At 45.4% G+C, this 25,968-nt stretch overlaps 3 protein-coding genes across 10 annotated transcripts in view; all 3 read left to right on the top strand.

Moving 5' to 3' along the window:
* The window catches only part of serac1 (serine active site containing 1), a 19,615-nt gene extending 8,813 nt beyond the window's left edge, over positions 1 to 10,802 (top strand). For all 7 annotated transcript variants that reach the window (XM_061244153.1, XM_061244151.1, XM_061244149.1 and 4 more), the window contains 10 exons: positions 134 to 262; positions 2,752 to 2,865; positions 3,186 to 3,348; positions 3,770 to 3,920; positions 4,300 to 4,435; positions 6,644 to 6,744; positions 7,624 to 7,721; positions 8,121 to 8,303; positions 9,397 to 9,540; positions 9,849 to 10,802. In XM_061244153.1, coding sequence (XP_061100137.1) covers positions 134 to 262; positions 2,752 to 2,865; positions 3,186 to 3,348; positions 3,770 to 3,920; positions 4,300 to 4,435; positions 6,644 to 6,744; positions 7,624 to 7,721; positions 8,121 to 8,303; positions 9,397 to 9,540; positions 9,849 to 9,985 — 1,356 coding nt within the window. In that variant the 3' untranslated portion in view covers positions 9,986 to 10,802. The remainder of the gene's footprint in view (positions 1 to 133; positions 263 to 2,751; positions 2,866 to 3,185; positions 3,349 to 3,769; positions 3,921 to 4,299; positions 4,436 to 6,643; positions 6,745 to 7,623; positions 7,722 to 8,120; positions 8,304 to 9,396; positions 9,541 to 9,848) is intronic.
* Positions 10,803 to 11,036: 234 nt separating this feature from the next.
* gtf2h5 (general transcription factor IIH, polypeptide 5) lies at positions 11,037 to 12,502 on the top strand. Of its 2 annotated transcripts, none has more exons than XM_061243526.1 (3): positions 11,037 to 11,101; positions 11,577 to 11,684; positions 11,909 to 12,502. In XM_061243526.1, the coding sequence occupies exons 2-3, from the start codon at positions 11,650 to 11,652 to the stop codon at positions 12,087 to 12,089; spliced, it is 216 nt and encodes a 71-aa protein (XP_061099510.1). In that variant the 5' UTR covers positions 11,037 to 11,101; positions 11,577 to 11,649; the 3' UTR covers positions 12,090 to 12,502. The 2 variants fall into 2 exon arrangements, with proteins under 2 accessions (XP_061099510.1, XP_061099511.1); XM_061243527.1 differs by lacking the exon at positions 11,037 to 11,101 and adding an exon at positions 11,112 to 11,254.
* An 846-nt stretch (positions 12,503 to 13,348) lies between these two features.
* Positions 13,349 to 25,968, top strand: part of tulp4a (TUB like protein 4a) — a 42,019-nt gene continuing 29,399 nt past the window's right edge. Inside the window, exons 1-2 of the mRNA XM_061242988.1 lie at positions 13,349 to 13,418; positions 14,846 to 16,121. Of these exons, the coding sequence (XP_061098972.1) occupies positions 15,870 to 16,121 (252 nt within the window). The 5' untranslated portion in view covers positions 13,349 to 13,418; positions 14,846 to 15,869. The remainder of the gene's footprint in view (positions 13,419 to 14,845; positions 16,122 to 25,968) is intronic.

Raw genomic sequence — 25,968 nt, 5'->3', positions numbered from 1 at the left:
ATGAATGTGTGTGTGTGTGTGCATGTGTGTGTGTGTGTGTGTGTGTGTGTGTGTGTGTGTGTGTGTGTGTGCGCGTGTGTGTGTGTGTGTGTGTGTGTGTGTGTGTGCGTGCGTGCGTGTGTGTGTCTCACAGGGCTTCTCCATAGAGGACAGGCTCAGGCAGCTGCTGGCGTCCCTGCCCCAGGCGGAAGTGGACCAGTGCGTTCAGTACTTCACCTCGCTCGCCCTGAGAGAGAGCAGCCAATCACTCGCAGCGCAGAGGGTAGGTCACCCATCCCGCACGCCGAGCATGCTGGGAGCTGGAGTCTTTTTAACATCCTCATCCTTAATGACTTACTGTCTGCCCCATGTCATTAAACATACTCTACAAAATAAGTCAAATCTCAACAAATATTTTAAGTCTTAAAATCTTAATTAAAATCTTTACTTCTTTTGCTAAATAAAAAAATAGAAACGTTGCCAATGATGTGAGACAATTTGACTCATTTCAAGATTTCAAAATGTCACTTGTCAAGCGAACCAGTAACTTAAAACGCAAAATATTTTCTGCTTGAGAGAAAACAAATACGATATTAAGTCTTATTGCGAGACGAAAATGCTTAAGACAGACGTTTTTTGCGGTGTGATTATATAGGCTACATTTACATGCGGCTACATGTACTAGATAGACTCGCGTCTGTAGGGGAATGCTGAATAAATATGTCTTCCCGCGGTCTTATCTGTAATGAAAAGAAGCGTTCACATCCCAGCTTTATTAGCCGGCACAGATTCGGTGTAATCGCACACGGAGGATCGTTTGCGGGGGGAAGGAACGCGCTTTATATGGATATTAAAATCCATCGCTCCCGGCTGTTTCTGTCGCCGAGGGAAACGGCGAACGCGGCGATGATTCGCGCTGACGCTGCTCCAGGAGGCGGGGCCAGGGCCCGGGCGTTACGCCTGGTGTGAGAGACCCAGCGGACACGTCCTGTTTGACTGCAGCTCTGCACAGTGCAGTACCGTGGCCGTCTCCAGAGGTAGCCTGGAGCCATGCGTTTGAGAGAGAACGCACGTTATTAAAAAAAGCAACATCTTTGAAATAAACAGTGAGCAACAGCAAGTGCGCACTAGTTCACACGCAATACTTACACTAGTTCAAACACAATTAGACTAAGCAGGAGACAATCCTCCCCTGGAGCAATGCAGGGTTAAGGGCCTTGCTCAAGGGCCCAACAGCTGTGCAGATCTTATTGTGGCTACACTGGGATTAGAACCACCGACCTTGCATGTCCCAGTCATTCATCTTAACCACTACACTACAGGCCGCCCTACTACTTACACTAGTTCAAACACAATACACACGCTAGTTCACACACAATACACACACTAGTTCACACACAGTGCACACACTAGTTCACACACAATACTTACACTCGTTCAAACACAATACACACACTAGTCCACACACAGTACACACACTAGTTCAACGGACTGCCTTTTTTTTCTTTTTCTTTTTTTTTTTTTTTCAAAAGGGTGATTTATTGAATACTCACCCTTGGATATGCCAGGAGCAGCTTGTGAACCTGGAAGCCTTCTCCAGCTGTACTCCTGAATATCAGGCCGGGGTGATGTGTCTCTGGCGTGGGCCTCAGCCACTCTTTAACAAGAGCAGTGCATTCTGATGACTCGGCTGGCCCACTTAAGATGTGTAGTGCAAAATTAGTCATGATTGTTATATTCACCGTGACCGGAAAAAAAAAAAAAAGCGGCTAGCAGCTAGCATTTGATTCATAGCTCATCCAGCGGCACGATCTCTGCTGGAGTTCTGAAGGTTTGATGGGGAATTCCGATCATTTCCTTTCAGTTACCAAGAGGTTTTACACCTGGAAACACCTGCATGAGTGAACCTTCCTTCCCAATTATGACATCATTCAATCAATCAGTACATTGAGGGATGTGGACCTTCCTTCTTCAACATGACATCATACAATCAATCAGCACATTCAGGCTTGTGGACCTTCCTTCCTCATTATGACATCACACAGACAGTCAGTACATTCAAGCTTGTGGACTTCCATCCCCATTATGACATCACACAGTGAGTCAGTACATTCAGATTCAGACTTGCCCATCCTGGCTCTGTTTTTAGGAGTGACCATCATGACTGTCATGTTCAAACTGATGAAGAGTCACAGATTGCAGACCTTTGCTCCTTTGCTGGGCCCCTGACCTCTAGTGGTGTGGTTCTGTTACTGCAGCCCTTGAAGTAGGCAGAATGCACATGCACAAAGATTAAGTTAATATCTTACTTAGACAAAATGATCTTCCTATTAAACCACTAAGTTGAGTGAGTGCGTTTATTTGCAGTTTTCATGCACCTAAAGTGCTTCACAAATGTGCACTTACATTATTATTATTAATTTTTTTTATGGAAATAAAGAAATAAGTAATTTTTTAGAAAAATAGATTGAGAAAAAAATTGAGAAATTACTAAAATTACTGAAATCCAAATAATGGGAGCTATTTCACAGAGCGGGATTAAGGTTGCCTGGCTAAATATTTGTATGTAACTCCTGGCTTTCATCAAATCAGATATCATCCAATTGTAAGTAAAGTAATTCCTAAGATTAGTTTGCTTGCCCCTGAATTCTGCCTTGTGAAAGGACTGCTGTTCCCTTTCCTGTCACACACACACACTTAAAAGTCTTTGGGCTGAGGCTGACCGGTGAAATGCATTTGAATGGGACAGGACGCCCCTCTGTCCTCTTGCAGGGAGGACTGTGGTGTTTCGGGGGGAACGGGTTGCCCTACGCGCAGAGCCTGACCTCGGTGCCTTCGGAGAAGGTGGAGTCTTTCTGCCTGCAGGCACTGGTGCAGCACTCAAAGGTATCCCCCTCCCTGCAGCTGAGGGAATAATGGTTCCTGCCAGTTTTTAGCCTTAGCCACTAGGCTATTGGCACCTTAGCCGCTAGACTATAGGCACCTTAGCCACTAGGCTATATGTGCCATAGCCTGTAGGCTATAGGCACCTTAGCCACTAGGCTATTTGTGCCATAGCCTGTAGGCTATAGGCACCTTAGCCATTAGGCTATAGGTAGCCCCAGTATTATGTTACCATAGTATGCAAACCACCATAAGTATCGAGAGAAGTAAGAGTAAGATATAGTATCCATACTCCATGCTAATACTCCTCCCTGGCCCCTCAGGTCCCCAGTCACTGTGATCCCATCGTGGCCAAAGGGGGCCTGCTGCTGCTGCAGAGGGTGTTCCAGCTCCGCAACGACTCCCAGAAAATCCAGAGGAACATCGTGCGCATCATAGGGAACCTGGCCCTGAACGACAGCCTGCACAATGCCATAGTGCAGTCAGGTGGGAGGCACAGTCAATGTGTTCTGCCTGTGCATGCAGTGCTCATGTACATGTATAATGTGTGTGTGGGTGTGTGTATACGGGTTTCTGCAGGGTGGGTGTCTGTGTGTAATGTGTGTGTATACAGGTTTCTGCAGGGTGGGTGTCTGTGTGTAATGTGTGTGTGTGTGTGTATATACGGTGTATACGCAGGGTGGGTGTCTGTGTGTAATGTGAGTGTGTGTGTGTGTGTGTGTGTGTATATACAGTGTATACGCAGGGTGTGTGTGTGTGTGTAATGTGTCTGTATACGCAGGGTGGGTGTCTGTGTGTAATGTGTCTGTATACGCAGGGTGGGTGTCTGTGTCTGTGTGTAATGTGTCTGTATACGCAGGGTGGGTGTCTGTGTGTAATGTGTGTGTGTGTGTGTCTGTATACGCAGGGTGGGTGTCTGTGCTGGCGGAGATGATGCAGTCCCCCCACATCATGCAGGCCTCCCACGCCGCCAGGGCCCTGGCCAACCTGGACCGGGACGCCGTGCAGGAGAAGTACCAGGACGGGGTGTACATCCTACACCCCCAGTGCCGCACGAGGTACCCCTGCTTCCCCCCCGACCCCCGGCTGGGCACTGCCTGGCTATCTCTGTGACATATCCATTTAAGTACACATGAAAAAAAGACGTCTGGCTCTTCCTCATCCTGAGAGGCAGATCCAGACAGGATGGAAACGTCATTTGTTTTTATCACGCGTGCATATCACCAGTTAAAGGGGCGTTGAAGTTCAAAAGTGCGCCGAATATCTTTCGATTATTATCTCATCCCCAGCACCTTGTCTGTCTCAGGATGTGCATATGATTATTTATACGCGACAGATCTATTTATAAACGCAAACTGTTTGAGCGTTCTCCCGTTTGAATTGCTTTGGGAGACGAGCTACCTAAAGCGTCTGATCCCTGTCTGTCACCCCCCCCAGCCAGCCGATAAAGGCGGATGTCCTCTTCGTTCACGGGCTGCTGGGCGCTGCTTTTAAGACCTGGCGGCAGCAGGATTTGACGGAAGAGGAGAAAGCCGCAGGCACTCGAGATGACTACACCGAGTGCTGGCCTAAGGTAACACACCTGTGAGCGCCCGGAGGAGGGTTTAAGGTAACACACCTGTGAAGACCTGGGGGAGGGTTTAAGGTAACACACCTGTGAAGACCCGGGGGAGGGTTTAAGGTAACACACCTGCGTTGTGAGGGCACAGGAGGGTTTAAGGTAACACACCTGCGTTGTGAGGGCACAGGAGGGTTTAAGGTAACACCTGTGTTGTGAGGACACAGAGAGGCTTTAAGGTAACACCAGTCTTGTGAGGACTCAGAGGGTTTAAGGTAACACCTGTGAGGACCCGGAGGAGGGTTTAAGGTAACACACCTGTGAAGACCTGGGGGAGGGTTTAAGGTAACACACCAGTCTTGTGAGGACACAGAGAGGGTTTAAGGTAACACACCTGTGAAGACCCGGGGGAGGGTTTAAGGTAACACACCAGTCTTGTGAGGACACAGAGAGGGTTTAAGATAACACCAGTCTTGTGAGGACACAGAGGGTTTAAGTTAACACACCTGTGAAGACCCGGGGGAGGGTTTAAGGTAACACACCAGTCTTGTGAGGACACAGAGAGGGTTTAAGGTAACACACCTGTGTTGTGAGGGCACAGGAGGGTTTAAGGTAACACACCTGCGTTGTGAGGACACAGAGAGGGTTTAAGGTAACACCAGTCTTGTGAGGACTCAGAGGGTTTAAGGTAACACCAGTCTTGTGAGGACTCAGAGGGTTTAAGGTAACACACCTGCGTTGTGAGGACACAGAGAGGGTTTAAGGTAACACACCTACGTTGTGAGGACTCAGAGAGGGTTTAAGGTAACACCTGCGTTGTGAGGACACAGAGAGGGTTTAAGGTAACACACCTGCGTTGTGAGGACACAGCGAGGGTTTAAGGTAACACCAGTGTTGTGAGGACTCAGGAAGGTTTAAGGTAACACCAGTCTTGTGAGGTTTATACACACAGCTGGCGGCTGTATAATGCTCTTAATCAGGAATAATTAAAGAGAGGTGAAGGCAGCACGGCATGCAATTATGAAATGCGCTAGACAGATATTTAGATTCGTGCATTTGAAAGAATATTATCTTCTACGGCAGTGCAGGTGTGTGTCCTTAACCTTTCACTGAAGGAAATACAATAACCTGCTGAAATACCGCACAAGGAAACCACAGTACCAGCCCGACCAGGGACTTGCTGATCACTGTTCTGATTAACTCACTGTTCGGGTTTAGAGAGAAAGCTGACCAGACATGCATGGATAGATTAGTTTCCTTTCAAAGCAGAATGGTATGTGTGCACATATAACTCCATTTTGTATGAATTACAGTTTTTGAACTGAGAGTTTGCAGCACAAGCTTTATTTTCCCTTTGGGTGTAAATCTGAATATGTGCAAGTCATTGGGTATAAACGTAAAGATGTCAGTCATGGGGTATAAGTGTAAAGGTATCAGACAATCCCAGTATTAAGTTGTACAGTAACAGACAGCACATTACAGAAATGCACATTCTGTCTCTTCAGGAAAATAAAATAATCTCTGGTCAGAACGTACAGGTCAGGGTGGCGGGTGGTGATTGTGCAAAAGAAGTGCATTGTGGGGAGTGAGCCGTGGTTCTCTCAGGTTACGATCTCAGCAGTTTCTCCAGGGACCCTAAATCAGTGCTCAGAAGCTCCCCGGTCTCTGATCTGTCCTCAGTTAGAACATCCAAGAGAACAGAATCTAGTTAATTAACACATTGATTTAATTAGGGCCTCGTAGCCCATCTCCCCCCCCCCCCCCCCCCCCCGCGGCCCGCTACTCTAAACAAGCAGATACTGAGCGCCCTCAGCACGCGGGCGCCCGAATCGATCCGGAGTAATCATTGATCCAGATTCTCTAATTAAGGGGAGGAGTGGTACAGAGGCCTCAGGCATCTCTCACTCTGTGTGACCTGGAATGTGCTTCTCAAGCTTAATGTGTGTGTGTGTGTGTGTGTCTGTGTGCGTGTGCGTGTGCACGTGCGTGTGTGTGTGTGTGTGTGTGTGTGAACTATAGTATGCATCAGTCTTCTGAGGCTAAAAAAAGAGGCAAACGGATTCCCTGAAGATGTTGTGAGTCAGCAGCTCATTGGCTCATCATGGTACAGCACAGAACATAAACCTTCTGCAGCTACCTCTGCACTACATCAGCCTTCCTCCTCCTCCTCCTCCTCCTCACCTGACCCCCCCCCCCCCCCCCCTCTGTTTCTCCGCCCTGCAGTCGTGGCTTGCCGCAGACTGCCCCCACCTCCGCATCCTGTCCGTGGAGTACGACACACACCTCAGTGACTGGAGGGCCAAGTGTCCCGTCGAAAACCAGAGGTGCGTACTGAGAGTGGCAGGAGGGCGGACGCGGGCAGGGCAGTATAGCGGCCTTGAGAAACGTACTTAACCCTTAAAAGGGATAGCACATGCTTGAACAGATGCCTATAGACACTACTGCCCGTAGGACGTGGAGCTCAGTGGCTTGTGAGATAAGGTGTGAGATCATAGATGTGTGATTAGAATGTTCTCTAATGGAGTTCTAGAACACTGCTTTAGAATTTTTAAAGAACATTCCAAAACAAACCTACTCTTCAGAGGGTTAACCTGAATTGTTTCAGGATACATCCAGCTCTATAAATGGGTACAGTATAAAAATGTAGAACTGCATTAGTCTCTCTGAATAAAATCATCTGCTAAATGCCTGTTATGTAATGGAGTAGATTTCAGCCTCAGCTACAGAGACGTTTCCCCTCAAACTATGAATGGTTTAAAAGAATTGTTCCAATTTCTCGAAATAAGTGTTTTTTTAATTGCAGGCTCTGATGAGACTATTTACAGTGCTATCTCAGTAATCCTGCTTTGTGGGTTTTACTCAGTGCAGCTATCCTGCTAACTCAGTCATCCTGCTTTGTGGGTTTTACTCAGTGCAGTTATCCAGCTAACTCAGTAATCCTGCTTTGTGGGTTTTACTCAGTGCAGTTATCCAGCTAACTCAGTAATCCTGCTTTGTGGGTTTTACTCAGTGCAGTTATCCAGCTAACTCAGTAATCCTGCTTTGCAAAACACCTCCCAGGTCTTCTCTGCCCAAGAGGTGCGATTGACAGCGAGTGTTTGATGCGGGGTTGATTAGGCTGGTCTCAGTCTGTGATTAGTCTGCGGAGACCCTTCTGTGTGGCAGACCGATGATGTCATGCTTTTAACGGCCGTGTTCTGCAGGAAGTCTTTGGCCCACAGGAGCCGGGAGCTGCTGGACAAGCTGAAGACGGCGGGCGTTGGCGATAAGCCTATCATTTGGGTGGCTCATAGCATGGGAGGTAGGGGATGGTGCGACCTATGGATGCAAGCAGCTAGCGCCACGCTAACAGCGGGCAATTCTGTAATGTGTTTGTCTTTTGGGGGATTTTTGCACACACGGTTTCCTCCACTCTGTGGGAACTGTATGGGATGTTGTTATGAACTGTTTGTGGGAGTTGTGAGGTGCTTTAACCATTTAAGGTGTGAGGTCACAAATATGTGATCAGAATGTTATGAACTGAACTTTCTATTGCTGATGTCACAATCACTACTGGTAACTGAACGCAGTGGCGTTCTAGAACACTGACTTTGAAATTAGAAAAAATGTAAAATTCTAAAAAATAGAAAACAGAAAAAACATGCTCTTCAAAGGGTTAAAGTCTGTGTGGCTTTAGAATGTCTTTTTTTGTTTGTTTGAGGTTTGCTGGTGAAGAAGATGCTCCTGGACGCGGTGAATGACCCAGAGATGCAGCCGCTGCTGAGGAACACGAAGGGGATCATGTTCTACAGCGTTCCTCACTTTGGGACCTTCATGGCAGAGTATTCAGTCAATGTTCGATACCTGCTCTTCCCCTCTATAGAAGTCAAGGAGCTCTCCAGAGGTGTGTGTGTGTGTGTGTATGTGTGTGAGAGAGTGTGTGTGCATGAGGGTGTGTGAGTATGAGTGTGTGTATGTACTCATATTCTGTGTGTTGTAGTTGTTTTTAATTTCGGAAAGAAGTTGGTCTACCTTCAGACAGTTGATTCATTATACGGTATGTGGTTCTCCTGATGTCCTCTGTATTGTATTGTACTGCACTGCTTTATTGCTGCTTAGAGCTGGGGTAGGCAGTTTTTTGGGGGGGTAATATTTGGTTAAATTCTCTTCACATTCCGATAGCTAGCAATAAACCAACTGCTCTGGGGGGGGGGAAATCTGATATCTGTGACTGCCCCAGGACAGATTTTCAGGGACTTCTGTTTTTCATCGCTCCCAGTAGCTAACATCCAATTAGACCAGCTCTCAGCCAGGGGGCGGGCTTACCTGCCTATCACCCCGAGAGGTTGACTGGAGAGGAGGGGGTGGGTTTTTCCGCGACTGTGTACATTCAAAATCTTTCTTCTTCTGCCCAGATTCTGCTCACGGCCAAAGATCGCCTACCCCAGCTGTAATGTTTATTGCTTATTTGACAGGGACGGTGCACATTAATCAGCATTTTCCGCAGATTTATCCCCACTAGATCCGCTAGATTTTTTTTTTGCTAAAAAGCTTGTTTTCATTTGTGTCCCAGTCCTGAGCTGGTTAAAAATATTGTGCTGACATCATGCTCGCATGAATCTCTGAGCTAATGTCTCCGCTGATGCTCCACTGGGAGTTTACCGGGGGAAGGGAGGGAGTGTGATTACGAGCTTTCTCCTGTCCCGGCTGCACACATTAGTATTACACTGGAGAACCACACAGCTGCTGGAGGGGGAGGAGGGGGGTTTAACTTGATTGTACATCTTGTTTCCATGTTTCTAAACCTTTATAATGGATTATGATTGCTGTGCCTTTCCCTGTTTTTGCCTTTTATTTTTATTCTTCCTGTTAAGCACTTTGAGCTGCAGTCTGCATGAAAGGTGCTATACAAATAAAGCTATTATTATTATTATTATTATTATTATTATTATGAAAACTTCCTTTGTTTATTCTCTTCTCTTCTCTTCTCTTTTCAGACTCTCCAGTACTTCGTGAGCTCAATGAGAACTTTCTGAACATGGCCCAGGACCAGGACATTAAAGTTCTGAGCTTTACTGAAACCAGGCCCACCAATGTCGGCCCCATGATCAAAATGCTGGTGGTGCCTGAGCAGTCTGCCGGTAGGCCTCCTTCATACAGACATCTGACCCAAGATGGCCGACATGGAAGCTCTTTACTGAGAGTTCAAATTCGGGGGGGGGGGGGATTATCAAGTGGACAAATTCAAAGAAATGGGAGTTGGAGCGCACTTGAAGACTCTTGCTCTTACGGTCAGGCTTTAATCAGTTAGACAGGAAACTGACATTTCCAATGTCACCTGATGTCTTCCTCAGAATAAGGAGGAACAGTAAAAATGAGTTATTTTATTTTATTTAAGTCATTGTGCTATTGCGAAGGATGTCCTAATTGTCAGTGTCATTCATTCCAGATCTTGGGATCGGTGACTTAATTCCGGTGGATGTGGACCATCTTAATATTTGCAAGCCAGAGAAAAGGGATTCCTTCCTCTACAAGCAGAGTTTGCAGTTCATCCAAGACACACTGGGGCCCCAAGTCATACACTGACCTCAGGACTTTTGTTTTTAGGGCACAACTACAGTGTCTGACCCAACTTAATGAAGTACTGCTGTCCATACGGTACACTGGAGGAAGAATGCAATGCAGAGAGGGTCATTTGGAATTTGGAGAAGAAATTGTGTTTCTAAATTGTACACTCTGAATCTGTGGTGTTGTATGATTTGAATGTTTTAAAAGGTGTTGGTCTCGTGGTCATTTGCCGAGTAACAGCTGTTCTGGGGGGGGGCTGAAAAGATAAATTTTGAGATTGCTTACGTATGAACATTAATTTTTAAAGGAAACATAAATAAAAGTACTTGCCATTTACTTTTAGAGATTGTTATGGAATGGAACCTCCCTGTAAATATTGGAGTAAACTTGACTCACAGTTTTAGTAAATAGGGTCATATCATTTCAATTGTACTGCACTTAGTGTACATTGAACAGCGAGGCACTGAATGCAGTGTTAACCGGTACTCCAAATGTGCATTTTTATCCCACCCCCCACCCCCCTAATTACTAAATGAAAGATATACTTATTTATATGTTAAGATACCCAATGATTGCCTTGTTTAGGACCATATTTTCTCACTTCTACCTCAGGTGCAGTTTAATGCATTAAAAAATACACATTAACATTATTTATCAGGAAGGCAATGTCTGTACTTACATTTTAGTAACAACTGTAGGCTGTTGATGACCAGTGTTATTATTTCTAAGTTACATTACAAAGGATCTCTCTGACTTGAACATGGTTATTCTGATATATGGAAACATCGGGCGTTGTCTATAAATTATGTGCACTGAATAAACGGGCCGAAAGATGGTTGTGTGTTTATTTTGTGTCAAAACAGTACCAGGCTATTTCCAATTATTTGTTTCATAAACCAACGTTTTACTGATCCGAAAATGTTTATTATACATATGGTGCCAAAACTGCTTACAATTCAATGATATTCAAAATGAATGAATTTTTTTGTCCAAGCAAACAAGCATTTTTGAGAGCATTTTGTGTAGCAGCCACAATGTTTCCAAACCTGATTAACGCGTTATTCCGATATGTCCCTCTTTGTATGCCATCGTGGCCCATAGTGCATTTCGCATCGTGACCACAACAACTCTCACGTAAGCTGTATAACGTTAGCTTGCTTGCGAAAGATCTTCCATAAAATAAATACAGTTGGGGATAATTTTGATAATGTATAATTGGATAGACAGTTTGTATTAATTTGATTTCAGAACAGTATTAAATTAGATGACTAACGTTTCGTTGTGCAGGTAAACATTAGCCGGCAGCTAGCTAGCACAATCCTTAGCGTTAATTTTAGCTAGTTAGCTACTATTAGTTACTAGCTAGCACAACTAATAGACTTCAGAATTAACAAATTGATCAGCTGTGAATTTAGCTTCTCATTTTCAAGTTACATAAAAAGTTTTATACTAACAGACAGTTACGAGTGGGTAACGTAACGTTAATCCTACCAAGCAATACGTTTTAATAACGTTAACTTGGCATTTACAATAAGAATAGGATAAATAAAGTTGTTGCTGTCGTCACTGTTATCAAACTTAACATTATTTAAAAATGTGTTCCTTCCAGTTGCCCCCTTTCGCTTGGACGTATCGCAGCGTGCAGTCCCCAACTCGTTTGCCTGATCACGCCAGTCTGAAGGATGGTTAATGTTTTGAAAGGCGTCCTTGTCGAATGGTAATGTTGGCTAACAACGTTAACTATGGACATCTATAGTGACATTTTAATAATCATTAAGTTTCGCATTCGGATATGAGAAAGCACAAACTGTCAAAAATGGAGCCAACTAGCACTTTATACGTATAGCCTACATGCATATTGTACTGAGATTGTGTGGTCCACATGTCTTCGCTGTTTGTGTTGTACTAAAGCATAGTCCTCGTTTCCCCTCTGTGGAACAGTGACCCCGCAATGAAGCAGTTTCTCTTGTACTTGGATGAGACATCGGCCCTGGGGAAGAAGTTCATCATCCAAGACCTGGACGACACGCATGTCTTCATTCTAGCGGAGGTTGTTCAGATCCTGCAGGAGAGAGTGGGGGACCTGATGGACCAGAACTCCTTTCCCATTACCCAGAAATAAACGGACATGTCGTTCTACATCAAAGAAACATTACAACACTGGCTGTTTTTGAGTTTTCCTAAATGCAAAGATTTGACAGATTGCACGTGAACCATTAGTACGAATATGAATGCCATTCTCAGTTAAATCAATTGATAGTTTTCCCCCTTCGTTCAACTAAAAAGCAGCAAAATAAAAGCAGTATTTTGCGGTCTGAGCACTGTAATCCACTTTTTATTTTAGCCGAATGGCCGACTTGTTGAATTTATTTAGGTGGTCATGTGAAATTGCAGATTCATCAGACATTTATTTAATCGGTTTGCTTCATCGTGTCTTAACAATTTAATACAAATGATTTGCAAACATGTAAGGGGTTGTTTGGTTTATTTTAATTGTGCTTAATAAAATGTTGGCGTAGGGTTCAGTTAAACCACTTTGCCTGGTCAGAGTGTGATTATTTCTATAGTGTGCACCAGAGTGTTGGTTTTCATGCTAAGTTAAAATTTCAAAGGAAATAATGAAAACGAATGGCATCACCACCAGCCATTTTGTTCCCCCGGGATGTTTCTCACTTAAGCTGACCCCTCTGAAGCTCTTTGGGAGGTGATAGATACAGTGTGGGGTTAAGGGCCCAGCAGATGTGCAGATCTTCGCGTGGCTACACCAGGACTTGAACCACCAACCTTCCAAATCCCAGTCATGTACCTTATGCACTAGGCTACAGCCTGCCGTCAAACAAACCAACAAAAAATATATTTTTTGCCCCGAAGTTTTTTATGTATCTTACACCTGGGTGCTTTTATTTTAGACTATAATGTTTGAATAAAGGAATATACTGTGCTGCTTGCTCTTCGTTTTAAACCATTTTCTGATGGACCTACTCAGTGGTATGCAACATTTTACCTGATACTATGGAACTTCTGATATTTAAAGATAAAACTACCACATTAACGATTTGAAACATTTCATGATATGCGTTACTTCTATTAATGTATGTATAACAGACTTTTCAATGTTACTGAAAAGTCAATTGAATTAAGAAAACATAATAATAATAAAAATAATAATAATAATAATAATAATAATAATGGATGCAAATACAATTGGGTGCCTATGTACATGTGCTGCTTGGCCTCCTAAAAAAACGAAACAATATTTCAGTTTTTTTCTCCTTTCAACTGCAGTGATGCAGTTGTCTTGGAGGAGATGTGGTAAGTCAACCCAGGAGAAAAAAAAAAAAAGGATCATGTGACAGTCACGTGACTCTGGAGACGGGCCCAGGCAGAGTGGCACAAGGGGTAAGCCGTGGATTGTTATTCATAGATATTTTCGGCAATACACCCCAATAAAGTGAGTTTTGCATGCTGTTGTTTTATTAAACGTGGGTTTATTGATTCAGTACACTTGGCTGTCATATTTATAGAATTTTCGGACAACCTGCAAGATTGCTTTCTAGCTTGCTCGTAAAACATGAATAAAACGGGCTTTTTTTTTTTACTTAGCATAGCCAGCTAGCGTGGCTATTCAGCAAGCTAGCTTGCTAGCTAGCTCCATTCCTTGCCTTTTGTGTTTGTAGAAAATACGGGATGTTTTGTCGCATTCTGCTTGCGAGAAAATAGTAATTGGTGGCTAGCTCTAGTCTATACATGCTTACTTGAAAATGTATTTAGCTACAGCGTGTTGCTTTGTGTAACAGGCTAGCTTGCTGGATAACTATAATACTAGCTAACCAGCTATATCTAGCTGTATATCTATCTATCTAGCTAGCTAAATTATCGTTGTTATTTTGGCGGAGCGGTTGTTCTATTGCAAAGTGATTCTGCTAGCTTGCCAGTTTGTAGGAATGCTAGCTCCCTAAGCTAGGTAGATCTCGAATGGCGTTCAATTTTACAGGTGTCATTGGTTTCTCAGATTCACAAAATATGTATTGTTACAGTGTTAACTACAGGGCAGGGCCCGGAGGCTAGCGAAATATGTGAGGTGCAAATATTGTCGGCGAAAATATTGTGTTTATTTTGCTGTCTAGTTAACGTTTGCTACATTTTTTCGCAGACTTGTCTACCTGTGTTCGATGGCTATAGCTAGCTAGCGGGCTAGCGCCATACGGATATAAAGTGGATATTAGCAAGCTGAGAACATGCATACATGGTCATTTATGCAAAATTCGTCTGTTATTGAGTTTAAATATTTTGAAACTCGAATTATTGTTCATTTTATTTCGGGTGTTTATGTTACCTAGTTATCAATGTTTTTTGTTCAGTTATGAGCTACGGAGCTAGCTGGCTGACAAGATATTTTGATGTAACGGTGCTGTCATCGTGCAACCTCCTCCCTACAGTCACGTAACTGGACTTTGTTTCCTCAGTCAGATCATAGGATAAAAACGTTTTGTGCTTCACAGTATATGATGGATTGAAATGATCTAAGAGATTATGGAAATTATATGAAATTATATGCTTCGAATGACCACCCACGCACGCTCTCTCTCTCTCTCTCTCTCTCTCTCTCTCTCTCTCTCTCTCCCCCCATCCATCCCTCCCTCCCTCACTCATTCTCTCCCTCACACACACACACTGGTAACTAATTGTTAGCTGTACAGTACTGGGAATATGCCTCATTACCATTGGGTTTGGCCTCAGGTAAAAGACAGTGATTGGGAAGAGTCATTTCACTTGTATGCGTTACAGTCACGGCAACCGTATGTCTTACCATTGCTGCCGCCGTGAATAAAATTAGCTAATGCTTTCTTTGCTTTCTTTGTATGTTTCGTGACTTAGAAGAGCCTAGACGGGATCCCCGACGCTGATTGGTGGCAAGGACGGTGACGGGATGACGTTACCGGGAGAAGGGACACTCCTGCCGATGGACAGTTGATGCTAGGAGTTGAAAATTGTTTCGGGCACATAATTCCGACTTCGACGGAGCAGTAGTAGCCTACCGTCCAGCGATGATGTACTGAATTGGATATCTGGAATCAAGATTAAGATTTTAGCAGAATACGGCTAGTGGTTTTCTGCAAGGAGGGAAGCACGGTTGGGTATCTGGGAGACTGCAAAAAGAAAAACCTGATTGGAACACCTCAAGAAGCACGCGAGGCTTTTCAAAAGATAATACCCTGCTTTGGATACAGATACAGCTAACATCTACAACCTCAGTTAACGGCCTGGTACAATGAACATGCTTATGTAATTGCGCCCGGCGTGTTCAGTCTAGAAAAGGGGGAGTCGAATTCGCGTTTCCCTTGATCCGTTTCACTGAACAAGTCTGGGTCTGGCGATTTAATAGCAGTTGAGGTCAGATTATGTAACGAGTTTCCATTGTTTGGAATATACAAAAATAAATGGCTAAAGAGGAGGCCGGCTCTCCCAAAGTAAAGAAAACAATTCATTGTAACTATTACGCTTTGTGTATATTTGGGATGGTTGATCAAGCTGGTGTGACATCAACATGACCTGATTTGCGTGCCTTTTTATTTATGCAATTTTTTACGTTGATATCTGGATAACCACAAACTAAAAAAGAATCCGTGCATCTCCTCTCAAACCAATAACACGGTCTCAGGCACTTCGTGTAGACGTGGGTTTCTTGCATCACTTGACTCGTCTCGGAAAGACCTGTTACCTGAATATCACCATTGTTACTATGCAGCGTGCTAATTCTCTGAAACGTATCACGGAAGCGCAAAAATAAGACCGGAGACCCAGACTGGACTCTCGTCCGGGACAAGAGACTGATCACTTTAAACAATTCCCAAATCACTTTCCCTGACGGAAATCGGGTCTGCCCGGCCAGGCCGTAGTCATGTTCGCGGCGGTGGAGCATGGCCCGGTCCTCTGCAGCGACTCCAACATCCTCTGCCTGTCGTGGAAAGGCCGAGTGCCCAAGAGCGAGAAGGAGAAGCCCGTATGTCGGAGGCGATACTACGAGGAAGGGTGGCTGGCGACGGGGAACGGGAGGGGGGTGGTCGGCGTCACTTTCACCTCCAGCCACTGCAGACGGGACAGGAATACCCCGCAGAGGATCAACTTCAATTTAAGGGGACACAACAGTGAGGTGAGTTCTTTGTGATTTCGGATGCTCAAAGAGAATTAAGCCCGGTGTCAGTACTTGTTTTCTTTTAAATGGGGTTTCTTATCTAATAGATGCTCACTGTTAAGATGGGTTTTTTTTTATTTTTTATTTTTTTTTGGTAAGTCTTAAGAGCCAACTGCAAGTTCAATTGCATTGTAGATATTTTTGGGGAATTTATTTTCAGGTAGATATATATTTTTTTCTATGCTTTCAATCCATAATTGTTTTATTAGACTGTTTGTTTGTATCTGTGGAAATGTCCCAAATTATTCCAGTGTAGCCTATACATTTAAGGTTGTGTGTTCATCCGTGTGAGGTTTTTGCAGATCACACAATGGGCTGAAAAATTCACTGAGCGATCAGGGACTTGTATAGATGCTTGGCAACCCAAGTGTATATTTTAAACATCAGACTGCAGTTGGATTTATATTGGATATATGCATATTTTCAAAGCTGCCTCAGATCCTTGAACTCCTAACTGTTGTGGGAGCCTCAGTATGGTTCTTCTTCATTAATAATACATAACTTGGTTTAAAAACCACCCTGCGCTTGTTTTCTATTTTTTTTTAATACACAAACACTTTGCATTTAATGGTCTCTTATTTGAAAGCTGGACGACAAAGCGCTTAATTTTGTAACTAAAAGTTGGCGTGAATGTTTAACCGCCACGGTGAACCTGCAGTGCGTGTTTTCTGAGGAGCGTGGAGCACAGTGCGCGGTCCCCTGCCAGTCTATACGGCGGCTCCACGCAGTCTCGTACACGGGCTTCTGCAGTGCGCTTTGACGTGACGTGATGTATGCGGGGCCGTTGGGTTTCCCGGGTTGTTGTTGCCGGTCAGCTGGCCCGAGCCGCGTCAGCACTCGGAAAGTGGCGGCAGCGGACGGCGAAGCCGTCATTGATCGGTTGGTGTTCGAGCCGTGCAATTTAATTTCTGTTTTAGCAGATGCGGGGCCACGCGCCCCCTCACCTTTTCCATTTGAACCTCCTCTGCAGCAGTTGGCCCTCTGAGAGCTGGAGTTCTGGTGACATCCGTTTGCTTGGATAATGGCATTGTTTTAGTTAGCTTTCCAAGTATGGCCAAGATTTTGCTGGGCCCTTGAAATTGATAGTTTGTTTGATAAACATTAATTTTGGACAGATTGTGCACTGCAGAGTTAATGTTTACAAAATTTCCCTGTAATTCCAGACTGAAATGACTTGCATTTCATTTACAGTATGCCGAACCAAAACGCGTTCCAAGTAATTTGCCGTCTATCTATTTAATTGTTGGCCCTTCTGCAGTAACAAATGTTACAGAAACAGTAATTCCGTTAAATTGATTGCTTCATGCACTCGGTCCAGTGCAGACAGTGGAGGATGATGTCATGTCGTCCGTTTGCCACTCAGATGTTAAAATATGAATGAAGGTGTGTGTAAATCCTGTGCGTTTGGTGACACAAGACATTGATTATGCATATCTGAAATAAATGGAGAGAATTTGGCCTCACGGTGACAATAATTTTTGAGTGTGTCCAATGCTTTTCGTCTTGATGTTTACATCAAGAAGTCAAATTGAATTAGTCATCAAAAAAAAAAAAAAAAAATGGAGCCCCTCTCTGTTGCTTAAATGTGAGTCTCACAGTTGAGGAAAAACACTTAGACTAATTGAGGGGTTAGATTGATGGGCGCGTTTAGGGTGCATTCTGTCATATCCCTGATTGAGAGATGGAAATAAATATTGTGGTTCTGGATTTTAATAGACATTTATTTCTGGGACGCCGGAAGAACAATCGGTTAACAAAAAACAGTTATCGGTCCGTTTCATCGATGAGTGCGAACATATTGGCCTGATTTTTAAACTGGAGCTGAAAAACAGCGTCAGTTATTTCCCCCTCAACTCGAGTACGATCTTGTATGCCAATTGTTTTCTGAGATTGTGTTTCTTACTGTAAATAACAAGGCGTGTGTGTTTTTGTTTGGATGTAAATTCATCGCTTGTCCATACATTGCCATTTGCGTGGATAATGTTCTCCATGTGTTTGAATAAAATTCAGTGAATAAGGAGAATCCTCTGTTCTTGTTCACTGGCCGGTTTGATACCCACTTGTTTAAAAAAATAAAATAAATTGCATCCCAGTAAATTCCGTAATTAGTGGCTCATTCTATTTTGCTGCTTTGTGTGTCTGTGTCTGTGTCTGTGCCTGTGCCTGTGGTCTGTGTAACCTTGTTTCCCCTTCTTTCTTGGTTCATATTATTTTCTGTACTGCAGAATGGGCTTGGTGTAGGTGTACGTTGGCCTAGTAATGCTGAATGACTAAATGTGTTGGCCACTGAAACCGTCGAGTTAGAAGAGCCCAAAGCTTTCACATTACCCGAATGGAACCGACGCACTGTAATATTGTCAGGTGTTGTTTAAAGGTACAATGGGTAGTATCAGACTTCTAATGATCGAGAGAGGAATTGCAGCAACAGACACCCTCAAACCACAACACTGTTTATCCCTCTCCCTTCTCTATAAACGCGCTGACGTTGAAACCCTCCTCTAGGCCATTGGCTGTGGCAGTTAGAACCAATCTTTAACCAATGAGCTTTAATTATTGTACAGCTGTACAATGTTTTGGTACAGTGTCAGTCCGTCAACTCTATTTTGAAACCCGAATTTAAGGACTATAAAGATAGGCAGAGGGTGAGTCAACATGTCAGTGAGCCCTTTTCAATGATAGGAAGGGTTAGCAATGGTCTTGTAACAATGTTTTAACACAAAAATCTTACCTATTGCACCTTTAATTGTCTCTTGCTGTTTTGCTGTACATACCACAGCAAACGCAGGCCTGAACTTCAGAAGAAAAAAAGTTTTTTTATTGTGGCATTCTGACCTGTCTACTGTTTCTACACCCATTCCCAGTTTCTCTTAGGTGCCTTGCTTTAGAATGCAACTTTGGTAACTGAACAGACAGCAGTGCTACTTGTTGTTTGTTGTGCTACGAGGTTGTAGTGTTGATTAATTCTCCACAAGTTTTCAGTGTGGCAATGAAGTCATCCGTTGAGAGGATTTTTCTGACTGACAGGAATTGGTGCCGTTTCTTTTGTTTGTCTTTTCAGCGTGTTATTTCTTGATAACAGCTGCAGGTGGGAACACATGAAAAAACTTTACGCTGGAAAACACATCGCCCATGATTACTTGTAGTAATGGGGATGAATATATTCTTTGAAACAAATCGTTCCAAGATTACAGGGATATGCCTATTCAGGGATGTGTATGGTCGAACATGTTAAAATGGAAAATTACAGTGTAACATTTTCCGAGGTGGGATTTGAACCCAAGCCTCTCGCTCGTCCAAAGAATTGCCGGATGAACGCGTTACCAGTCAGCTAAAGACAAAACGAACTCGCCCCTAGCCGAGGGCAACGACGTTATTTTTGAATTTGGGAGTTTGGTCGTCATCGGGGAGCGTTGTCACGGCAACCTGCCCCGGGGGGCCTTCGCCCGCACTTCACCGTGGTTACGGGGCGAACTAGCTGAACTAGCCTGGCTAACCCCGCTACACTTGGAATGTAAATGCCAATAAGGGAACAGCGAAGTGGCTTCAGCGCTTTACCGCTGAGTGGACGCGAGAGCGAGCTTCTGTGGAGCGGCTCGTGAGATCGAGCGGCCGACGCCTGGCGGTGGCGGAGGTCAGAGGTCGCCGTGGAAGGAAGCGGCGGGAAACGCTCGGTGCGCTGTCCCTGACTTCGCGGCTTCGGTTCGCCCCGCTGTTTCTAGGCGACGCGTTCGCCGAGGCCGTCCCCGCGATGTGAGGTAACGCCAAGGTGTCGTAGATTCTCTCGGCACCTGCGAGCAACGTAAGGTTCACACGTTGAAGCGATGCCATTTAGCGTATGCTAAATATAATGGTACAGCCAATGCTAATGCTAAGTGTAATAATAAATCACCTCGGTTTTTTTAATATAGAAATTCTGCTCGTGAAACGTGGGACATTTACGGGGTCTGTTCCTGTTACTATGGCAGCACCAGTGCCTCAGCTTAGATCTGAACCCACAACGTTTGGGGTCCAAGCCCAGTTCTCTGATTGGGATGTGACTCCGCCGCCTCATGTTAATCCCGTCTCCCACTGCAGTGATTGAGCCTGTGCTCCACTGTGTTCCTGTTTCTGGGGCATTTTGCTCTTGAGAATTCATTGGCGCTAACTGGAAATTTGGGAGCACATCTTCGAATTGGGATGCATTATTGTTTCGGCGTTGGGAATACTTTTTTTGTGAGCGTTGGGATGCGTTATGTATAATTGCCTTTAGAGCTTGCTTAATTCTTTGCAATTATCAGCTTGTTCAACTCCCTTGTTTGTTTCTTCACTATTTTTAGATTTTTATTTTTTTTGTTTGATAACAAAGAAATTACCACATTTTTATATTATGTACCCAAAGGCACTTTTGGGTGAAGTGTCCCATCCCAATGGACTGTTAGATGTGTGGGAGACGGACGGAGAGATGGTCTTGGTGAGCTGTGTGATTTTGGGGTAGGGGTCTGTAACCATGGTCCTGGAGAGCCGCCGGGTGTGCTGGGGTCCTCACTCCTGGTCTGGGAGAGCCGCATAGTGTGCTGGGGTCCTCACTCCTGGTCCGGGAGAGCCGCAGGGTGTGCTGGGGTCCTCACTCCTGGTCCGGGAGAGCTGCAGGGTGTGCTGGGGTCCTCACTCCTGGTCCTGGAGAGCCGCAGGGTGTGCTGGGGTCCTCACTCCTGGTCCTGGAGAGCCGCCGGGTGTGCTGGGGTCCTCACTCCTGGTCCTGGAGAGCCGCAGGGTGTGCTGGGGTCCTCACTCCTGGTCCTGGAGAGCCGCAGGGTGTGCTGGGGTCCTCACTCCTGGTCCGGGAGAGCTGCAGGGTGTGCTGGGGTCCTCACTCCTGGTCCGGGAGAGGTGCAGGGTGTGCTGGGGTCCTCACTCCTGGTCCTGGAGAGCTGCAGGTTGTGCTGGGGTCCTCACTCCTGGTCCTGGAGAGCCACAGGGTGTGCTGGGGTCCTCACTCCTGGTCCTGGAGAGCCGCAGGGTGTGCTGGGGTCCTCACTCCTGGTCCTGGAGAGCTGCAGGGTGTGCTGGCTTTAGTTGTCACTCAGCACTTAACTGATCAATGAATGTGTCGGAACAGCTGCAGGGGTAACTGTCCTCTGTGATGCAGACGCCCTGGTGTCCACACCCCTACACACAGAACCGCAGGGTTGTGGCCTAGTGGCTAAGCTGCTTGACCGCGACCTGGGAGGTTGGTGGTTCAAGCCCCAGTGCAGCCACGATAAGATCAGTGCTGCAGTTAGCCCCTCGAGCAAGGCCCCTTGACCCCACATTGCTCCAGGGGGGATTGTCTCCTGCTTAGTCTAATCAACTGTAGGTTTCTTTGGATAACTGCATCAGCAAATAACTGGATACTGTATAGTGGGTGATTCTGTGCTTGTCAGATTCTGTGAGGAATGTTAAAAAGTGTTTTTTGCCTGTGTGGGAGTGGGGCTTTCTCCTCCCCTTTCTCCTGTTGAGTAAGTGTGCTGAAGTGGATTTTATTAAGTGTATTTTTTTTCAGGCCGGTCTTGGTTGCTGAAGTGTGTTTTATGTGAAAGCTGTCACAGAGGGGAGGCACAGTATATGGTGCTGAAGTTGGTGTTTGAATATTCTTCCCTTCTTCCCCTGCTTCACTCGCACCCTTTGGGGGCCAAACTGTTCAGTTTCCGGCTGGAGAATGTTAAGATGTCCGTCGACTGTCTGCATATTGTTTATGGGTCCCTGGCTCTCCTTCAGAAATAACAAACAGGCAATTTTATTTTATTTTTTTCAAGTAAATGCATAATTGTTATTAAGCGTTTGCCGATCTGCTAATCGTATCGGAATGCAATCTCATGGTTGATGGTAAGGTAATTGAACATTGAGTCTCGCCCCTCGCGTTCACCACACTTTGTCTCTTCTCGCAGTTCTGCAGGGTGTGAATTGGCACTCACCTGTTTGTGCGAGACAATCAGAACAACAACAACAAGCCAAAAAAAATTAATTAAAACTATTTTAATATTATTTCTCCCTGTGTTTAGAGCGGAGTCCTCCCACTGGAGAGCTCTCTGCTTGACCTCGATTGGGCACAGCCTGTGAATCATTCTGCGTTTCACGAGACAAAGCATCTCGCTGCATCCAACAGCAATGATAGGCAACTTGGCATAGGAGCGTCTTACAAGACTACAATCTACTGCATCCTACAGCAACTATAGGCAAGTTAGCATAGCTGCTCTGAGGGTACAGTATGTCTTTAGCTTTTTAATGACCTCCTGTCTGCCCTCTCATAAGCAAAATGAACATCCTCTCTTGTCCTGCGTGTGTGCATTAAGGCTAGCGCATACACTAATGCCTTTTCTTTTGACAAAGAGGACACACAGGCTGATGTAATGTGTTTTCTTAAGGCTACTGGACCTTCCGGACATTTAAATCCAACCACTGAGACGATTATTTTTATTTTTTATTTTTTCTTCTAAGCTTTAAAAGTGTCTTATATCGTTGATGATACGTTAGCTTCTCTCACACTTATCTTCTTGCCAAGTTCAGCAAGTGTTCCTAACAAAAAGTTCTGTGACACTCTTGAATGTTCTTGTGAGACTGACTGGGTGGGCGGCTCATTTTGTTCAGGTGTTCTAGAACACGAGCCTATTTTGGTGATGTCATAAACACCAAAGTTGGCGCTACTACTGTCCTAGGAGTGACTTGTTTATTTGAACCAATCAAATACTTTTGCTGCACCCAATAGGAGGTTACCTAGGTAACCAAGTGATGGAATACGTGTATGTGGTGAATGTTCTGCATTGTCTGACCAAAGTCTACATAACTTAGCCTAGGTATTTCTATCTTGATTAGAAGAAGCTGTATTTGAAGAGGCGGATCAGAAATGGGTGTGAATCGCACAGCTAAATTACGCTGTTTAATAAAAAGCACTTGTTTCGGGTATTAGTTCTGATTGCTGTTTGTGTCTAATATGTGCAAGGAGGAGTGAGATTTTGGGAGTGGCCTATGGACAGGCATTTCTGTGATGCTGTGAAAGAGAATATTTTGAGTCTGTCTTGGGGAGAGGAGACATCTGAGGGGACAGTGGCTTGTAGTAGTCACTCAGAGATGGTCCTACAGGGGGGCATTTATTTTTATCCTGTACAAAGGAGGTCCTTGTGGATCTGCTGCTTTTTAAAGTGCCCCCGCAGTTCATCCCATGCTCCCTGCAGAACTTCATACATCCCACAGACCCGGGGCGACCGGTCGAGTGCTTTGCATTTATTAATTATTTATTATTTTTTACAACGCTTAAAATTCATCACGGTTCTACTACGCGGCTTGATCATATCTCGTTATATCACCTGCCCACGCGTCAGTGTTGCAGTGCTCTTATGTTATGTATTTCTGCTGCTGCTGTTGTTGTTGTTGTGTGAGCTGGTGAGATCACGGCGTGAATCACCACGTCGTGTTCGGTGAGCCTTCACGCGGCGGCGCGTAGCACATATCTCACTGCTGCTGCGGCTCTGGCCGTAAGCAGTACACGCTCCGCGCGGGTCTGCTGCCGTTCTGTCATGTTCAGGCACTGCTCCAGTGTGTGGAGGGGCCCCACAGTTAGGGCACTGCTCCAGTGTGTGGAGGGGCCCCACAGTTAGGGCACTGCTCCAGTGTGTGGAGGGGCCCCACAGTTAGGGCACTGCTCCAGTGTGTGGAGGGGCCCCACAGTTAGGGCACTGCTCCAGTGTGTGGAGGTACCCCACAGTGAAGGCACTGCTCCAGTGTGTGGAGGGGCCCCTCTGTTAGGGCACTGCTCCAGTGTGTGGAGGGGCCCCACAGTTAGGGCACTGCTCCAGTGTGTGGAGGGGCCCCACAGTGAAGGCACTGCTCCAGTGTGTGGAGGGGCCCACAATCTGGTATCTGCTAAAGGCATTTACCTTGAAAATACAATAAAATAGCCATTGGATTTTGTGATTGAACATTGACTCATGTTACTTGATTCTTGCCTCAGCCCTTGTGATCTTTTTGCCCAGTGAGTTTTGCATGTGGTTGACCCCAATTCATTCACCATGACTTTTTGCTGTATATTGACTCTGGTTAGTCGGTGTTCCCAGCTGGGTTACAAATCCTTCCACCGGAATTCTAATTAGTTATTTTTTCCTTTATTGTTTTTTTGAGCGCTGCTTTGGGTCGAGATTTAAATCTCTGTTGTGGGAATGCTTGGTCTCAGCTCCATTAAGGCTCTGTTCCAGCACGTGGATGGGCCCCTGAGTCTGGTGTCGGCAATGGTCCTCCTCCGGCTGGTGTGTGAGCCTGTCCGCAATGCAAAGCCATGGCCGACTTCACAACACGGTGATGTCACGCCCGCCCGCACTCTCCTGACTGGACGACGGAGGCTGTCGATGAAAGTTTGTGCGAGCATGATTTCCAAACAGGTGTGAAAAACGAGGAGACGGCAAATAAGGAAAGAAAGGATAACGGAATCCACCCTGTGTTTGTGCCATGGCAAATGCCCCCCAGTGTGCAGTAAGGGGGCCATTTTAATGTAGATAATAACACGGGAGCCGGTTTCCAGCCCGTAGATCCAGATTCACATTCTAGTAAAAGTTGGAAGGGGCGGAGATGAATTAAAAGCAATCACGTCTCTGACATACTTCTTAATCCAGAGGCAACAGTAATCCCGGGAGAATGCATATCAGAAAAGATCATCTCTCCCCAAATAGAACCGTGCCTGCCTGTTTTATTATTTTTTTAACATTTGTATTGAAGGAATGTGAAGCCAGGTCCCCGGAGAGAGGGAGAGCGAGAGGGAAAGTGTGTTTTTCTTTTCGTAAAAAGGCTCCTGTGGACTGGGTGACGCCCGGCTGAGTGCAGCATCAGACGGCTCTTTGGTGGAGTCTGACTCCTGTTAGGGTCTCCACTGCCAGCTGAGATCAGCGGAGAGGAAGAGGAGGAGAGAGAGAGAGAGAAGTAGGGGGAGGAGAGAGAAAAGGAGTGGGAGAAGGGAGAGGAGGAGGAGGAGGAGGAGGAGGAGGAGTCGGGGGTGGACAGCGAGAAGCAGGGAGAAGGAAGTTCCATGTTCAGGTTCATGCGTTGTGCTGTTCTATACTGCATTTTGGCCAGTTAGCATCAGCAGTGGATTCCCAGGTTCTCTGTGTTTCTTCACTTGCTTGTTCTATCAGACAACAGAGGCCTAACAGGCCACTGGTTTGTCAGCATAGCACTTCATCATTACCTTTGTAAAGAGGAGGACAACGCAAGCCTAAAATTCTCCCGTTCAGAAAACACCCCACTGAAAGAAGGGAATAGGGAAAGGAAGAGAGAGAGCGAGAGAAAGCGGCGTTATCCTCCGCCGTTCGATACTCTTGTGTCCGGCCCCGCAAATCATGGGACGGCAGGCGGCCATTTTGTTTAATTGAGTTCAGGCCCTGATTAATGCGGTGCCAGACGGGGAGGGAGTCCAGCGGCCGAGCGGCTCGTAGCCGGTGTCAGCGCTGGCCTGTTTTACAGCCCCTGGCCATGGGCTGGTCGGGCCGCCGCCATTTTGTGTGTCCAAGTGCAGCGAACCGGATCTCCTTACGTCGACGGACACGGACAGAAAGGAAGCTTTTGTGCAGTTTCTCCTAACGGATCAAGAGAGGAATTGCTGCAACGAACACCCTCAAACCACATGACTGTTCATCCCTCCCCCTTCTCTGTGAACGCGGTGACATTGAAACCTTTATTTTGACTTTTTGTTTCAATGTTTTAAATTTTTTAATTTTAATTTTAATTTTTTAAACCTGTTGGTGAACCATCAGCAGAACCATCTCATCCTGTTGGTAGCCACTGAAGTTTTCGAATTTCGCCG

The sequence above is a fragment of the Conger conger genome, chromosome 5 (assembly GCF_963514075.1).
Source record: "Conger conger chromosome 5, fConCon1.1, whole genome shotgun sequence".
Classification (NCBI taxonomy): domain Eukaryota; kingdom Metazoa; phylum Chordata; class Actinopteri; order Anguilliformes; family Congridae; genus Conger; species Conger conger.
The sequence above is the reverse complement of the archived record's forward strand: the minus strand, read 5'-3'. Positions and strand labels throughout refer to the sequence as shown.

What these genes read in the sequence shown, in the direction of transcription:
- gtf2h5 (XM_061243526.1), top strand. Translation starts at nt 11,650, where the DNA reads ATGGTTAATGTTTTGAAAGGCGTCCTTGTCGAATG. An exon ending in AAAGGCGTCCTTGTCGAATG is followed by an intron (nt 11,685 to 11,908) that starts GTAATGTTGGCT and finishes TCTGTGGAACAG; the next exon opens with TGACCCCGCAATGAAGCAGT.